Source organism: Meles meles, chromosome 5 (assembly GCF_922984935.1).
Source record: "Meles meles chromosome 5, mMelMel3.1 paternal haplotype, whole genome shotgun sequence".
NCBI lineage: Eukaryota > Metazoa > Chordata > Mammalia > Carnivora > Mustelidae > Meles > Meles meles.
In genome coordinates this window covers 19,303,572-19,322,162 of record NC_060070.1, presented here as the reverse complement: position 1 = coordinate 19,322,162, position 18,591 = coordinate 19,303,572, and the positions used below count along the sequence as shown (strand labels likewise).

The 18,591-nt window shown below is 43.7% G+C and overlaps 1 protein-coding gene across 1 annotated transcript in view; it reads left to right on the top strand.

Moving 5' to 3' along the window:
- Positions 1–471: 471 nt before the first annotated feature.
- The window catches only part of LOC123942092 (ATP synthase subunit d, mitochondrial-like), a 35,620-nt gene continuing 17,500 nt past the window's right edge, over positions 472–18,591 (top strand). The window contains exons 1-2 of the mRNA XM_046006043.1: positions 472–661; positions 14,404–14,625. Coding sequence (XP_045861999.1) covers positions 472–661; positions 14,404–14,625 — 412 coding nt within the window. The remainder of the gene's footprint in view (positions 662–14,403; positions 14,626–18,591) is intronic.

The following is an 18,591-nucleotide window of genomic DNA, read 5'->3' as shown; positions in this document are numbered from 1 at the left end:
CAAACCTAGAAAGTTTCTATGTTTTTACATTTTAAAATGTTATTCTATAATATTTTTTAAATGCTTCTCAGTGCAATGAAAATATGATTTCAATTCTACAAATTCAGTTTACTCATAACTTTTCAAGAACACAACATTATGCCAAGGGACTGTTACATAATTTGTTTTGCGGTTGCATTTTTCCCATTCGTGAGAACTTACCCAGCTGTATTTTCATCATCTTTTCTTGGCACTTGCTTAGGCTGCGACACAGTTGTTGGACAGGAACTGACAAAGCTAAGGACTGGCCTCACCTTATGAACTCAGGATACAGACGCTGTGACTTCTCTTTTCTCCCCACTTTGTCGTTTGAAAACTCACCCACTATATTTAATAGGAAACATAATGTCTCCTTATTAAGGTCTTTTCTCCCAAATTGTTCATCAGCTGTGGGAGGTGACTGAGTTCAGAGGTTAATCCTGGCAAACAGAGATGGCGCTCAAGTCTGCAGTAGCTCCTCATTGCCACACGGTGTCACAAAAGGAAGAGCTTGCACACACTGATCGCTTTGCTCTGGGAGTCCCGTGCTGGTCCAGATTCCTGTCCAGCATCCAGGACATCCTCCGTCGTTTATCCCCATTCCCTGACGATCACCCATTGTTTCCTAAAGCACAACCAGCTTGTAAGTGTTGTTGGGATTCAGAGAAGCTTCTAGAAGCAAGTATTGCCTGTGACCAAATGAGCCCCATCCCCTAAACATTTATGTCCTTTTTGTCTTGGGGCCGGGGGGGGGGGGGTGTCCAGGAAGAGCTTTGTATTTTGACATCATTTTAAACTTCCAGAATAGTTGCAAGGGTATAATGAGAAACTTCTATATACCATTCTTCCAAATTTGCCGATTATTCCCACATACATTTTCCTTTTTCTGAACCATTTAAGAGTAGGTTGGAAACATTCCCATCTATATTTCCTAAGGACTAAGAATTCCCTTACACAACTAAAGTAGAATTATCAAAATTAGGAGGTAACAATAGTTGTATAATGCTATTATCTAATCCAACATCTATGTTAAAATTTCTATAACTATCCCAATAATATTTTTATAGTTATTCCCTCATCCCTCCCTGCCCCAGTTTAAGATGCAATCCAGGATCATATCCTGTTAGTTAAAATGCCTGTTTCATTTCCTTTAATTCAAAACAGTCTTTTGGCCTTGTTTTATCTTTCTTTATCTTGCCATTTTTGAGTACAGAACAGTTATTTTATAGAACATCTTTTTCTTTGTTTATCTGATGTCTCTTGTTATTAAATTTCTTTTTTTTTCCTTTTCTTTTTTTTTTTTTTTTGCAGAAATACCACTGAAGTGATGTTGTGTCTTTGTCAAGTGCATTATGTCTGGAGACACATAATATCTATTATCCTCATTAGAGGTCATGTTAACTGGTTTGTTAACTTGGTTAAGGTAATGTCCACTGGGTTTCTTCACTATATGGTTTTTATTTTTCCCCTTGTAAGTAAGTTATTTGTGAAGAGATAGTTTGAGATTCTCCTTGTGGCTGCTCGGTGTTTCTTATAGCATAGTGGCTGCGTTCTATGAATGAACATATCAAGAGAACAAAGTAAAAAAAAAACAAAAAAACATTTTTATGATCTTGCTTCAGAAGTCCTTTCTCTTCACTTCTACAGCAACTTGCATGAGACAACCACAAAAGTGCACCCCTATTCAAGGCCAGGGGATGTAGAGCCCACTACACAATGGGTAGAATGTCAAGGTCACCTTTAAGACAAAAATGGAGTGCAAGTCTTGGCAGCAATTTTTGGAAGATTTTGTCTGGCACACTAGGCAGCACCATGCTTACTGACTCGTAACCAAGCCCTGTCTCCAAGCAATACCAGCCCTCCCGCTGTGTGGACAGTCCAGTTAGGCCTCTGAGAACCCTGGCCTTAACGTCCAGTGGATTTGTTGGGGACCCCGTCATCTTGTGGGCCCTTTGCTGCCACCCAGTGCGGCCATCCAGATGGAGGAGGTGGCACGCTCCTCTGAGCCGTGTTGGCCAAGAAGAGAACACAGACAAAGAAGGGTTGGTATTCGTCTCCTTGCCCTTCAGTTCCCGTTATATGCACTTTTATGGTCTGGTGCTGGGATCTGTGTATATCTAACAATTGAATTCTTGCACCTTCCTCCACAAGCCCTTCTAAGTTCCCGTGCTGTGAGATTCCTAAAGCAGTGGAAGCTTTTGGAGGAAATTGGAAAAGTCTCCTCCCATTCAAGGCATAGAACATAGATTAAAACTTATCAAATTGTATACTTTGGGAATGCCTGGGTGGCTCAGTGGTTAAAGCCTCTGCCTTCTGCTCAGGTCATGATCTCAGGGTCCTAGGATCGAGCCCAGCATCGGGCTCTCTGCTCAGCAGGGAGCCTGCTTCCCTTCCTCTCTCTCTGCCTGCCTCTCTGCCTACTTGTGATCTTTGTCAAGTAAATAAATAAAAACTTTAAAAAAAAAAACCAAAAAAACAAATTGTATACTTTGAAGATATACAGTTTTTTGTACACCGATTAATATCTCTAAGTGGAAAATAAAGAGTAATGTATCTACCCATTGCACATGCTTATAATATGAATGGGTTTTAATTCACTGGTTAGGGGATAAAAATGGCCTAGAAAAGCATTGCTGTTAATTGATAATATAATTCAATGTTAATTGATAGTATAATTTCATATTAAATAACTGTAAAAGAGGGCCACCACCCAAATTTCCTTTTACTGAAAACCTTTTCTTCTTCTTCTTTGTTTTTTTTTTTTTTTTGCGAGTAGATTGTGACTAACTCTGCACTCAATCGATGTTCGTTGTTTTCTATAATCCTTAAAATCCTAGGCGGTAACATCTGTCACAGATTTAAGGTGACCTCAAACTAACCTCTGAGGACAATGGATGGTTACTAGCTAGCCTTATCCTTGTGTAAATAATTCCCTGAAGTTTTCCAAAATGAATGGCAGCAAACCCAAAGGTAATGGTGTCTTCATCTCTAGGGACTGACATTACCATTAACTGCACAAAAGGCCATTCCCTGGCTGAAAAGTTAATATTTTAACAAGTTTTCCTTGAAGAAGCATCACACACTACGGGGTCAAAAATTTGGAACTGGCCTTGGGATTGGCGGAGGATCATGCTGTCTGTACCTTCAAGTGATGCAATTCAGAGGTCCTCGTGAAGTTTTCCAGAACCTGTCCTATCCCGGTCACCCTTCCCCAGGGGCAGGTGCTGTGTGGATGCTAAATTCCAGGGGTTGAGTCAGGAGTGGAGCAGTGTCCGTTAATGGGCTAAGGGGAGCCCAGTGGTCTGCAGAGCTCTGAAGCTCTTTAATGTTTCTAATACTAAAAATAAAAACAAAGGCAGTAGGGAGAGTGTAAGAATGAACTAGCTGCTACCGGGAGTCCTCATGCCTTAGTGGGCCGCTTCCAGATAAATTCAGTTGGTGGAGAAGAAGAAGGAGGAACTCTTAAGTGATTGCAGGACTGGAAACGTGTGTGCCGCCATTTGTCACCCAGAGTTGCCTCCAAATAAAGGGAGAGTGTGAATTCTGCTTCAAAATTGCATTGTTAACGGTTCCAGCTGCCCTTTGGTGTTGGATATAAACTCGGTGCACTGCTCTTTTCTGGCACACATTCACCTGCTGGGCCTTTGCTGGGGCCAGAACCCGTCTCCTGTCCTCTGTCATTTAGGAGAGGCTTCCAAATGGTGGTGATAAAGGGGGTTCTCAGGAATTCTCCAGCTGCTCCTTCCATGGATTCAGCTTCCATTCTTGCCCAAACATTTGATGCCAGGCAGCAGGCTGAGGTTAAGGCAGCTTACGAAGATGCCCCCCTGTGCCTGCCCTGCTGACTTCTTCCCGCCTGCCACCGTCCTGCACCTGTAATACCTTCAAGAAGGTCACGTCATCAGAGGAAGCACAGTTGGTCATGGGCCATCTAGACAGCACGGACTCCATGTCCTCCCAGTTACTGAGTTTCACGAACTTCAGTCTTTCTACAGCGGGTATGGCATTTCCAGGAGGCAGCTCCCCCTGGGCTAGCCAAGGAGCCAGTTTACACAGACAGTGACTCTGTAGGTCCCAGTGGTTCATGCCCTGAAGTGATCCAGACCTGTGGGAGGACACTGAGTCCACCAAAAAGAAAACCAGAATCTAAATGAGATAAAGACGGAGCAGTCTCTAGTTGGAAATCTTTGCCGTGGAAGGGTTAATGAGAATCTGAGAAGATCCTCCTCCGAGAACCCAAATATAAACCCTAGCAATGATCTGAGTTCTGTGGCCCATAACACTGATCACTCAAGTCACGTGTGACACTTTGCATTTCCCAGTCCAGATCTCATGAATTACAGTGTTTGAAAATCTGTAAAATACAGCAAGACACTGAATCTGTTAAGATGCTTTGTGTTGGGTGTACCTGAAATCCTAACTCAAAAATGGTTTAAATAAGAAATGCACTCACTATCCCTCCCTAAACAGGGAATCCAGAAAATGGCACCCTTCAGGGCTGGTTGATTCAGCAACTCAGCCATTCGGTGAGAGACCAGGTTCCTTTGTTCACTTTCTCTGCCTTCCATGAAGCTACCCCCCATCCTAAGGCCAGCATCAGCGTGGGTAGTGGCCTTCCTTTCTCTTATCTGGTGGGAGAGAAAAAGACACAATGGGCTGTAAATCTTTCTCATCAGCTTTCTAGGCCAAACTAGATCACAGGCCCACCCTGAACTGGTAATGTGGCCATGGAGAAGTCATACACCTCTTGGCTTAGAGTCCAGAGCTGCTCACTTTGTGCCAAGAAGGGCCGAGTGTAGAGCTCTTGATCCCTTCAGGCCCTGAGGCTGCCATTTACTCCTGCCCAGAAGCCACTGTCACATCTGGCCACTCATCTCCAGCCAGAGTGGACTGTTCCCTTTATCCCACAGTGGCAGACACTATCCTTTTCCGTCTTTGTCATGTCATGAAAAACATGAAATAATCTGATGAGTTTGTCCATTTCCACGCGATATAAAATAAGCCTATATGTGGTTATCTCTCACGTATTTCCATGCTTTTAATATCTTTGATAAATTATTTAGATTTTCATTGTTTAAGAGTAGTTAATACTATAAAAGCACTCATCCATGTCAGGCAATAGCTATATTCATTTAATCTTCACAATGGGCCCATGAGAAGTTATTATTACTATTATTATTTTAGATTTTAGTTTATTAGAAAGAGAGCACAAGCAGGGAGGAGGGGTAGAGGGAGAAGCAGAATCCCCAACTGAGCAGGGAGCCCCATGCCATGGGGCTCGATCCCAGGACCCTGGGATCATGACCTGAGCTAAAAGCAGATGCTTAACCAACCGAGACGCCCAGGTGTTAGTATTTTTATAACCATTTTACAGATTTAAAAAATTGAGAAATAGAACGGTGAAGTAATTTGTCCAAGAAAACACACTAGTCAGCACGGGAGCTTGTGGTTGAACCCAGATAATGCCTAAATCTTTCCTCCTAAAGTTTGATTTGGGTTTCTTGGAAAAAGATAGTGGCCTAATCCAGTCAGTACTCAACTTTTGTCTATGATATATCTATTAGCTTATAAGAAAATTAAAATGTTAATTGTGACCAATGCCCATACACTAAACAAAAAAATCTTAATACTTGCTTTTACTAGGGAGGCAGGCATTCTGCTATTTCTACTCCATGCTATGCTCCTCCATTCTTTTTGTTTGTTTTTTTAAGAGGGGGAGAGGGAAAGGCAGAGAGAAGGAGAGAGAATATCAAGCAGGCTCCGCTCCCAGCGTGGAGCCCAACACAGGGCTCTGTCTCACAACTGTGAGATCACGACCTGAACTGAAATCAAGAGTTGGATGCTTAACCGACTGAGCCGCCTATGTTCTTCTATGCTTGAAGAAGCAAGTTGTGACTCTCAAAGTTAATTCTAGTCCTAATAATAGGTCATGATCCACAATTTTTAATACTCTGGTAATATAATGGGATTGATTACAGCGATGACGTCAGATGCTCAGTAATCATTTCTGAGGGCTCCAGTTCTTCAGGAAAAGCAGGGGGACACAGGCACAAGGGTAAAGGGATAACTGTAGTTCAATATAAATTAATCTCAAGGTTCTATTGGAAACTTGAAGGTTTTGTGCTGTGACAGTAGCTGGAGATGCAGGTCTGGGAGTCAGCAGCAAAGAGTTGAAAACCAGTCAAATCTACAAGAATGAAGGCACAGGGAGAGAACATGCAAAGTGAGAAGACAGACAGAATGACAAGGAGCACCAATATTTATAAAAGGATCAAAGAGGTGCCTGCAGGAGCAGTTGGACAAGCAGGAAGCCACGGGACAGTGTGGTCTTGGAGGAAATAAGGAAGCCAAGAGAGGCTCGAGAGGTTGGTGTTGTGGGACGAAGCAATCACATGTGAAGGACCCAGTTGAGTGTCCAGTGGATCTGTAGTCATGAGTCAGGAGCTGATGGGAACTGCCATGGTTCTTCTGACCCAAGTTTTCTATTTGCGTTTCTAACCCCCGCTGTTTTAGACCACATACCTGGCTAGCAGCCTTGATTCTTTTCTTGATTTCTGATCTTTATACTGAGTAGGTTCTGCCAGGAATCCAGCCTGGATCGACACCTGCATGCCACCAAGCCCTGGCCTGTGCGGGAGGTGAAGACACCCTCACTATCAGCTGTGAGTCAGGCAAACATTCACTCCTTCAGGGAATCTCAACCCCAGTTCTGTGGGGGAAAAAAAAAAAAAAAAAAGAATATTTTCCTGTTCTTTTATAGATAAGAAAACTGAGGCTCTCAGAGGCAAAATTACTGTGTCAAGTCTCATCACAGGTGGGACCAACACAGGAACTCCAGTCTTTCTGGCTCCAAAGCTAGTGCTTCTACTCTCCTCATCTGCTTGCTGAGCCCCCAAAGCCCATCATGCCTTTAACGCCACTCTCAGCTGGTCAGGCCTGGATCTCCTTCCCCAAATCCTGTTGGCTGCTGGCTAGGTTTTTCTCGAGTTTAATGGGCCCCTGGACTACAGAGTGGTTAGCTAAGTGACTCCAGCTGTTGGAGCCATCCAGAATTATCTGCTGCAGTTTTCCATTCGATAGATCTGTTCAATGTTCAGACCCTTGCAGTGACTCCAACTTTCCTGTGCTCCCTACTGTGTGGTTCCCCCTTTCTACTTTCTCACCAGCCTGCCGATGACATCCAGCATACTCTAGGCTAAAATCCTCAAGGAGTATGACATCTAAGGTCTAAATTGATTACAAAACTCAGTGTGAGATGAAGATCTGAAGTAGCTACCAGAAAAGTGAATGCAATTATAGACTGCTTTAATAAAAAATTGTGTCTGATGAAAGTTTTGGAGTATTAAACTTCTGAGCCATTCGTAAATAATTCTAAAACAGTGTAGACTGTGTGCTCAAGGAGTCACAAAGTAGAAATGGGAGACTGCTGACTCCAAAAGGGTGGGAGGAGATGATCTTTGAAATGGTCTCTAAAATAGTGGTAGAACTGATAGGTGGAGATGGAGGTCAGACATTCCAGGCTAAGTTAATGGTGGGAGCAAAGAAATAGAGGGAAAATTCATGGCCTCTGTGTGCAACAGAAAGTGGGATACATGGGAGGAAATCAAGGCTTAAAAAAAATGAGGTTAGGTCATTAAAGACTTTTAATACCACCATTATTTACTAGGTAGGTCGTTAAGAAGTTGGCATTCTGGCTTTTCTTGCTTAGCAATCAGTCATTTGCGAGTTTGGAAGATTGTCTCAGCCCTCAGAGCCTGTTCAGGTCTGCATGAGCTGAAAGGATCGACAGTCCCGTGTGTGAGGCAGAGAGAGGCAGATCAGGATTTGTGGCGACCTCAGGGGTGTGCTGTGAGCCTGCCTCGGGTGTCCTCCCTGGGGAGGGTCTGCTGGGAGTCCAGTAGCTGTGTAGCTAGGCAGCCAAACCCCTCCTTTCTACCTAGTGCTTTCCCCAAGCAAGGAGTGCTTTCCCCAAATGCTTCTTAGCAGTTAAGGCTACTTTACTATAAGTAACAGGGGCTTCTACTAAAGAAAAGTTTATTAAAAGAATTCAGGGGTGTGTCACAAACAAAAGGGCCAGCGGCAGTCCTGTTATAGGAATACTTCCGGATCAAGGGTGGCGGGGACAGGAGCGAGGATTAGGGCTTCCTCATCTCATTGTTTTCTTCAAGTCTGCCTCAGTCATCTCTCTCTCTGAAGACTGGCCTCTTCTGCCTTCCCTATCCCCCCGCAGGAACCATGGCCAGCCGCAGCTCCTGAACCCACCCACGGAGAGACTGATTCTCTGTCATTTGCCCAGCATCTAGGTGAGGACACTGACTGGCTTATGTTGATATAGTGCTCACCCCAGGTTTAATCAACCATGGCCGACAAAGAGGAAAAATTGCTTGAACTGGCTGTGCAGAGCCACCTGAGTAAACTTGTGGTGGGAGAAAGGCGAGGCCAGTGAAGACAACACACGAGCTGCCCCCCCACCACCAGCCACAGAGCCAGGCTGTGCAGGACATGGATACTGGCCACAAGTGGTTCGTTATAAATGTACATTTCTCAGAATTAAAATTTAAAATTCAGGTCCGCAGTCATATTGGTCTCATTCAAGTGCCCGGTAGCCTCCCGGGGCTGGTGGCTGCTGTGTTTGGCAGCACACGTGGAACATTTCTCTCATTGCAGACATTTCTGTTGGACACCTCTCATCTAGACTGTGGCCATTTCCGGTTCGACTGTGGCCATTTCCGGTTCTAGCCCCCAAAGCCTTAAGCACTCCAGCTGCTGCAAACCGCCAGTTTTTTTTTCAGGAAATGGACAAGTCAAGAGTTATTTCTCTTTTATAATCAGGAAAGAAGTTCTTTGGAGACCCTGGAACTAGTTCTTGATTACATTCTGCCTGAACACCCAGCGGTGTCTCCTAAACCTCATCATACCTGATTTCGTAGTCAGTCTTGCCCCAAAAGGTCAATGGTAATTAATTTAATCATGCATCACCTCTTTGTTATAAAAAGCCACCAGGGAAATGGCATTCCCTTCAGTTAACTGTCTTGCCTAGTTCCCACAATGTTCTCTGCTTCTTTGGTTACTAGTTTCTGGTTCAGTCCCATCTATCGTCCCCTCTCAAACCTCTGTGTGGTAGAGACGGCCAGCTGCTCCCCAGCACTCAGCTCTCTTTGACTGGGTAGCGCTGTCGCTGGGAGGTGGCTGTCCAGCCAGGAGCTGTATCCCCCAGCCCTCCACACATCCAGATGTGGCCATGTGACTAGTTCTCACCAGTGGAATAAGAGACTTAGGTCACCTTCCAGGTGGTTTTTGAAAATCAATGTGCACCTTCCCTGCTCTCTTACTCCCACCTGAAAGGGAGGGTTCTGTAGTTTTAGGGATTCACAGAGCCACAAGAGAGCCTGGATCTGGGGACTACTGCACAAGGTCAAGTTGCAGCCAATGACGATAATCTGCAATGGACTGGATGTGAGAAAACTAGCCCCTGACGTTTTCGAGGTGATTTGTTACAGCATTTGTCTAGCATCCCTCTAATGGATCCCTAATTAACTTCCTTACATCTTCAACCTCCTTGCCTTAAATTTACTCTCCTACTCCTCCCTTAAGGGTTCCGTTCTGTAGCCTCCAGAAGAGGCTGCTCATGGGCCCGCCATCCAGAGACCAGGGGGCTGAGAGATGGCGTTGGCATTTTCTTAACTCCTCATTGTATCTTTCAGACCACTGCACCTTTGAAATTAATGCCATCCAACTTTTCCTAGTCAGTGATTAGCGCATAGGCTCAGCATCAACCTTGGGATATAGTCTGTGTGTGCTCAGGGAGAGAGAACGTGAGGATGAAAGGGAATATCAGCCCTGGGCCAGTGTCTATGGCAACCGTAAGAAACGTAGGAAGTGGGGTGCACTTTCAATTCTCTGATTACCAAGAGGAAAAACACTAATTCCCTCCCAGATTAATCTCTCTTGTTACTCTCACCACTGCTCTCTCCACTCACCAATCGCCTCAGCTATACCGTTGCTACGGAGGGTGGCCAAGGGAGATGGAGCATAAGAAAAGCCTTCCCCCAAAAGACCAAAGACCCAATGTAGCAGAAATCTCTAATTAATGTTTACATATCTCCAAGGTTTAATGTCGGTGTTTAAATCTCCCAGTGATGTGATAATATACTGATGATCCACTTGAAAAACAGATATTTTCATAAGTCAATCGGAAAAAGACAACTATCATATGATCTCCCTGATATGAGGAAGTGGAGATGCAATGTGGAGGGTTTGGGGGGTAGGAAAAGAATAAATGAAACAAGATGGGATCGGGAGGGAGACTCACCATAAGAGACTCTTAATCTCACAAAACAAACTGGGGGTTGCTGGGGGGGAGGGGGGTAGGGAGAGGGTGGTGGGATTATGGACATTGGGAAGGGTATGTGCTATGGTGAGTGCTGTGAAATGTGTAAACCTGGCGACTCACAGACCTGTACCCCTGGGGCTAATACTACATTATATATTTATTAAAAAATTTAAAAAATTATTTAAAATAGATGCTTTCATATTTTTGTATCTGTGTTTCTGAAAAGTCCTAAAATTCAATACTTTTCTTGCATATCTCGAATATTACCCTGTAATTGCTGATTTTAGGTCAGCACTTTTTTTGCAGGCTGTCTTAAAAAAAACTTACTTTTCTATGAAACCATCTAAGTTTCTTTGCCACTTATTAGATTTAGAGCTGATTCTTTCAGAGCTGACTTTCACCTTGGCCTGCAGACAATAGCAGAATATGAAATTTTTGGAAGGCAGTAGCACTATCCTTTCTGCCTCTCCCACCAGGAACAACCTAAGAAATGTTGCCAATCTGGTGCATATGGTTAAAATAACTCCCATATAACCTTTTTTTCTCCTTTCTTTTGGTTTCTCTTGTCTCTAGCAGTTACTAAATCTTGTGCCTCTCATATCCTCCTCCTTCTTATCACAAAAAAATGTATATTGCAAGACGGTGTTCTCGTGCTATGGTAAAACCCATCTTTAGACTCTGGGGTCCACAGTAAAACAATGGGTAGAATGGACACCCATAAAGACAAGCATTCCTGAGTGGCAGAAACCAGGCGGGAAATGGCAGTCATTATATGTAGCGAATCCTTGGGAGAACAATTACTCCTTCGAGGTCCTGTGCAGGCATTTCAATCAGTGGCCATCAGGCAGGCTCATCATAGTTTAGGCTGAATTATAGCTCAGATTATTTTTTTATTTCTAAGTAACTGAGAGAAACAGGAATTGGGTATCTCTCTTTTTTAAAGATGTTATTTATTTCAGAGAGAAAGAGAGCACGAGTGGGATGGGGGGTGGCAGAGGGAGAAGCAGGCTTCCCACTGAGCAGGGAGCCTGATGTCGGGCTGGATCCCAGGTCATGATCTGAGCAGAAGGCAGACCTTTAACCTTTTGTCAGGTGTCCTGGTATCTCTCTTCACGTGAATTTTACTTTTTCAGAATGGAACAGCAACAAAAATAAGTAACTGGTGTAACAGCAGAGAGCATCGTTTCTTCTAAAATGAGGGTCATAGGGGTGCCTGGGTGGCTCAGTCAGTTAAGCATCTGCATTTGGCTCAGATCATGCTCTCAGGGTCCTAGGATCGAGCCCCACATCAGGCACCTTGCTCAGCATCGAGTCTGCTTCTCTTTGCCCCTCCCCCTTTCATATTCTCTCTCTCTCAAATAAATAAAATCTTTTAAAATAATGAAGATCATATTTAGAGCATCTCAAATCACGACAGACAGTCTGACAAAAGGTCAGAATACCAGAAAATGGAACTGTCTTAATTAAATAGCCCCTAAAAAATTTCATGGGTAAGCAGTGTGTTTTAAAAGGTTCAAAGGAAGCCAGATCCCTAAGTAGAAATATGCAGTCCTGTCGCTTAAGTTGTCACCATCTTTGTGTCCTATAGTCATAGATGCTGTGCCCCAGCCAGGGATCTTTACACTGTGGCTCCTGGCGTAGACGCATCAGAATCGCTTGTGTCGATGATATAAAATAAAGATACTCAGGCCCCAAGGGTCTGCAGGTGTGCAGAGGGGGATCTGAATTTTTAAGCAGTTGGTCTGATTCTTCTGCTCACTCCTGTCTGAGAACACCCGCCCTCTGCTCCTTCTGGAAAGGCAACGGTCTTTGAAGAGCACTACAGCACAGCTCTCCACCAGAGAGACTTCTCATTTCTCCCAGCCGAGGTCACCGTCCGCCTGCTGCGTTTAACTGCTGGCTCCCGGCCTGCGGTCTGCTTACAGCTCTGCTCTCTGCTCACACAGTGGAGACCAGCCGGGGGGGGGGGCACCTGTGGGCTCCAGCTCCTCCTCTCCGAGGCCGGGCTTTGGCTCTGCATTTACATTTTTGCAAGCATACCCTCTTTTTCTTGGAGAGGGTAACCATTTCAAATCTCACACTAAAACAAAAAATCACCTCCACTGAACTCTACCAAAGCAGCTTATAACCAGCTTTTTTAGCCACTGATTCAGACAACAGAAACAGTGGGGCTTTCTTGTGCTTTCATGCTTAAAGAGAAACACCATTGAGCTAACATGCCGATGTTACTTTTTTTATTTAAAAAAAAAAAGAGAGAGCTCTATCTTACTAACAAAACTAAACCACTTTCGTTCTTGGGGTTTCATTCTTATGGCACTTACAGAAATCTATTGAGAACTTCTTACTGAATTATAATGTTTATCAATTGGTTATCATTGTGGAATAATTTATTTTCTAATAAATGTATAATTGAGAAACCTGATATGATTTCAACTCCAGAAGAATAATTAATAAGAGCACTTGGATTTTGGATCTTCACCCATATCTAATGCGAGTCACTAAAAATAGACCACTATCTAGGAGTTAGAATTTCTGGACCAGTTTCCCCTGATTACCTTTGTCTTGATGTTTATGGAACTAGTCATTTCCCAAATATTTCAGCTCCGCTCTTCCAGTCTTTAGAAGAAAAAAGAAAACAACAATAACGGTGATAGAATCTCATCCCCTCCAGAGAATTAGCAGGGAAATGAGAGACAGAAGAAAGCAAATGGAAATGTTCGAATTGGGAAAAATGAAATGAAAAGCCAAATGGGAACAGGAATAGCAGTTGGCAAGAGGGGAAAGGTGGTGTAGAGGACAAGTGTTTCGCTGGGGGACGTGGAAGTTGAGCAGCACGCAGCCTCCTAAATGTTTTTAAGTCGGTTTCGATAGTGGCTAAGACAAGAATATTGACACATCACAGAAGGGGACATGCCAAGCCTCTGAATAAATTTTAATGACAATAACAATGGACCACCTTCTCTGATCACATCAGGGGCGACAGAGCTCCAGGAAGCAGAACCTTTACTGGAAGGAGATTCTTCACAGTCTCTTTCAAGATGGCGCACACATACTTCATTTATATTAAATTTCAAACACGGGGCTCCTGGGTGGCTCAGTGGGTTAAAGCTTCTGCCTTTGGCTCAGGTCATGATCTCAGGGTCCTGGGATCGAGCCCCGCTTTGGGCTCTCTGCTCAGTAGGGAGCCAGCTTCCCTCTCTCTCTCTCTCTCTCTGCCTGCCTCTCTGCCTCTCTGCCTACTTGTGATCTCTGTCTAATTAAAAAATATATATATTTAAAAAAATTTTCAAACACAAAAATAAATTAGAATGAAATTTGTTTCTATCCTCACAACCTGACACCCTTTGAAATGACTCTTAGGCCAACCTAGAGCAAAAAAGCAAAATTGGAGAATTGTAGAGTAAGAAAAGACCATGAGGAAAGAAGACCAAGGAGAGTCCACAGGAGGAAAGACTCCTGGAGCATGTATGGCAGCACAGTTTAATCCATAGACTATGTGAACCACCATCTGCAAGGGGAGACCCCATCTCCACACCGTTGGTGTGGTGATAGTTCTTTCCCTGGTAGCAGCTTTCTTTTCTTTTCTTTGCTAGAAATTTCCTTTCTTTCCTTTCTAGTTACAGAGGGAAATGGAAGCCCGCTCGCAGAACACATCTTTCCACAGGACTCTGACACAGGAGTCGGCATTTCCCAGTTTACACAACCATCCCTGAGGAGAGGAATTTTTCATCGCACTCCGGAGACAAAGGAGCCTCGGGGATAATCAGTCACGATCCTAACATGACAGCAGGCAGTCTTCTTTGGAACTCACACTTCCATCACCCACAACCCACAGGGTAGTTCAAATAAACACTTGGCCAGCATTTGGGAGAGACCCTGAGGGGCATATCTTTCTCTTTTCCTCTGCATTTCATTGCCTGTTGTCACTCGTGGGAGGAGTGTGGCGGGATGAAGACACCAACGTCTGGTGTTGCTGCCCGCAGGGAAGATGTTGGGTCTCTAGCCCAGCTCCCCAGTTTATAGCACTGTATATCCCTCTCCTGTTCTCTCAGTTTTGCTGCCCTGGGGGGAAAGCAGTGTTTGCTACACCGGAAGTGGCTGTGGCAGCCATTTGGATGTAACCTGGGGCTATCAGGGATACATCCATCTGTCAAGCCTGTGGGAGGAAGGAAGAGGAGTCAGCCGAGGTAGCAGCTCTGACGGGGTGCGCCTTAGAACAGATGTTCGAACTGCCCGGCCTTCTCAGTGGTGTGACATAGACCTGGGCAGTGTTGGTATGGAGTGAGAAAGTGACTGAGAGAGTGGGGCTTCCTCTTTGCAGCCATTTTGTTGTGGCTCATCGCAGTGGTCTGAGGAGCATCGATTTTATTTTATTTTTATTTTTTGGAAAAGATTTTAGTTTCGTTCTTTATCTTTTTTCTTCTTCTTTTCCTTCTTTCTCTCTTTTTTTGGGGTTTTATTTTTTTTAAAGGGAATTTAGCAATCTGTGGAATTTCTCCAGTATCGAGCACCCTGATAATAGCTCATCTGCAAAGGGAAAGTTCCATTGTAAGTTATCTCATTTTATAAGAAAGCAGAACAGCATCGATTTATTATTTTGCTCTATTTTAGGGATCCTCCCTCTCTAGAGATTCATTTTTAGGTGTCACGCTTTCTCTCTCTCTCTCTCTGTCTCTGTCGGGTGTGAGGGAAGCTTAGCAATATGTTTCTGTGAGACTTCTCAAAAGTGATAAATGGGATTTTCAATCTTCTCATTCAAACGGTAACTGCCTGAAAAGCCAAGAAGTGGAGTGAGGGGGCGGGGCTGGAGGTGACAGATTGATGAAGATAAGGAGAAATGCGTTTGGAAAGGGAGGGAGGAGCAAACCGAGCCAGAGTTGTAAAAACTAGAAAAGCGGTTCTAAATTGGATTTAGAAATGGCAGAATGACAAAGTGAAGTTTTCTATAGGGAGAAAGTTGCTAGGCTGCCACATTTGAGACAGCCTGGAAATTTTGAAAGTGAGAATTCAAAAAAGCCAGAGAAGGGTGATTATTTCATAAGAGGCAGGCATTGATCAGAGGATCTCAAGAGACAAGGCTGGCCCAGCTCCTTTGGAGACGTTTCCTGGATTCCTTGTTGTGATTTGATCAAAATAGCTTGTGTGTTTGGAGAGGATTAATTTCACATTGATTATGTGAGTAATACTTGGTCATAGAGAGCTGACCGCAGGAACCCTGGCATGAATTTGGGATTTCTAAAGACCCCTCATTCTTGGCTTCCTCAGGGTGCCTTCTGTCCAGCTCCGCGGCTTATATTATCTCAATCTCCGCTGGTTCCTGAAAACTGCTTGGAAAGGAAAGATCCAAATGATCCACCCCCTTCAAATCTCACTGCCTCACAAATACATCCTTTTCCTCACCCCAGCCCGTGTGGGGTTAAAGGAAAATCAGTTGGAAATCTCCATCAGGACCTACAGGAGAACACTAGTGTCCAGGTTCACTGGCTGGCTGGGCTTCCGTGGTGTCTTTCCTTTTGTCTCCAGCAGGAAACTATCCATGCACCTTCTTCCTGCCCCCTGGCCCTGTTGTCTTCTGGATATCGTCTGAGCACCTTTGGGTCTTACAGGGCTCAGAGCAAGGCAGCTGGACACACCTCATTTCTCTACGTAGCTCCAAGGTTTCCAGTGAGAACCAAATGAACTACTGTATCTAAAATGCTTGGTAAAGCAAGGCAAGCACAACCCATATGTAGGTGTGATTAAAGTACTAGTCTTGAAAAAGTCTCACTACAGAGCTCCTTTCCTTGCTTCTGCATGTCTCTATCTCATGTGTGTCTATGAGACTCTCATCAGCCCAGGAGTGCATCTGGCCAAGCATATTTGCAAAGTTTCTGATGCCTTATTTTGTAAGCAGTTCTTTCTCTGTCACCACGGAAGTGTTATAGGGTTCAGATTCCAATGAGTACGACTGTGTATTTACAAAGGATGGTCAACTCTTCACTATCAACGGACGTTAGGAGCAACCTGTATTGAGCAGAACAGGAACTGGAGAAAGTGATTTTATAATGAGCAGTCTTTTTCATCTGCCTTAGCATCCTCAGAACAAATTGAATTCGGTAATCCCCAAAAGGCCTAAAGATGAACTCTCTTATTTTTTAAGACAAAGATGAACTCAGTGTCAGGGTTGTGCAAGAATATTATTGTTATTTCTTTTATTATCATATATAGTACCTTTCCATTGAAAAGCCAAAAGGCATTTTACAAAATCTGACAGTGATCCTCACAATGTCCCTCTGGGCTCAGTAGGCTTCATTACAAACAATAAATAATAACTGCCCTCTATTTTGAAATGTCTCCTACAGAATTTATTAACAATGGAATGGCTAGTCATGATTCATGGGTTCTAAAGGGAGTTTATTTCCTGGGAGTTAGAGAAGATTGTAGATTTCCATGGGTCTCTAACTGTTCGAGTTGTTTTGGTTCAAAGAGCTGGTTGCATCAGAATGACTACAGTGCACTCTAAAAGTATCTCTCGTAATTACTGGCATTTACTTTCAGATTGAAAGAAGTATGGACTGTGATTATATTACATAAAGTAAATATGGGATGGTTATGCAATTTACTGACTCACCGAGGATCTGCCAACAAGATAAGAGCTACCTATGGGCATGTCTTCCAACTGAATTCTCCTGATTTAGTGTTTTGTTTTGGTTTTTTTTTAAATATTTTTTTTTTTTTTTTTTTTATATTAGAGATGCCATTCGCACTTCTTGGCTACCTTTCAGATATTCCTGAGGGAAGCACCTCATCCTCAGTACCTGGGGAGGAAAGAGCCCTGGGCAGTCGTACTTGATACTATAGATCCTTCTCTCTCCTGCATGTAAATGGTTACATAGTAGGATGGGCACTTGACCCAAAGGAAGTCGGTGTATGCATTAGTCACCTGGGCACAAAAAGGTAATCTGAGACAATTAGATGATCTTTCTTGGGCATTTCATGTGGGATGTGCCAAGAGAATAAGTGGGTTAGCAATGGGGCAAGAAAGTGAAAGGAGTTGAGGTGGGAAATCGGAGGGGGAGACGGACCATGAGAGACTGTGGACTCTGAAAAACAAACTAAGGGTTTTGGGGGTTTGGGAGAGCCTGGTGGTGGGTATTAAGGAGGGCACGTATTGCATGGAGCACTAGGTGTGGTGCATAAACAATGAACTTTGGAACACTGAAAAGAAATAAAATGGAAAGGGGTTGAGATAGAGCTTGGTCACGAGTATCATAAAACTATACATGAGTTACGGTTATGCATGAGCAGACGCCTCAAGACGGAGAAAAGAATCAGAGATTAGAGAGTGAAGAAGTGAATTCCTACGAAGAGAAAACAGAAGGCAAGTGGGGAAGACTTGGTGCTCTGTGGACTGTGGAGCACTGCGGCAAAGACCGTGGAGCACTGCGGCAAAGACCTATCACTGCTGAGGACTCCAGAGAAATCTTGGATTAAGACCTACCCTTCCCTTTATTCTCCAAGACTTGAACTTGAACCCTACTCTGACTCCTGTTTCTGTATACCTGTGGCATTCTTTTTCCTTTGTCCCGTTTGTATGTCCCCAATACATGGGCCGGAAAATTCCTTAGGACAGTGGCCTTTCCAGTCTGAGATGGAGAATCAGCTATGTTCATTGCTGTGTCCACTTCACCAGTGTGTGGGTACAAGCCATAGCCATTCACTTAAAAAAAATAGAAAATAAATACATAAATAAAAAGAGAAAGGAAAACCCAAACCCTTATTTCCAGGATATCACTCAAGAATCTTTGAGATCGATGCCTGCTCTGTAGATAACTCGTAAAGAGACCACTTGCAAGCTGCCACCATGCTGAGGTGCCAGGTTAAAGGTATGAGGACAGGTGTGTGCGTACAATCTCTGTGTATTCTCTTCCTCACCAATTTTTTGTCCTACCCAATGACGTTAACATTGGAACTCATACTCAAAACACCTGACAAGTGTTGTTATACTTTGGTCTTCTCCCCAAACACCACTTCTAGATTTAGCTATTTTCTTTGGCCATACAATCTTCAAGAGCCATGCGACTAACTCTTCATTATCATTCTCGGTCTTTGCTTAATGTTCTTTTGTAAATTGCTGAGTGTAATTGTTGCCTTTGAGAAACAAAACTAGAAGGACTCATATAAAGTGTTCACCATTTCACTAATGTTTATTCTCCTTGGTGTTATTTATTAAACAATTAAATTACTATTAGCAAATGGTA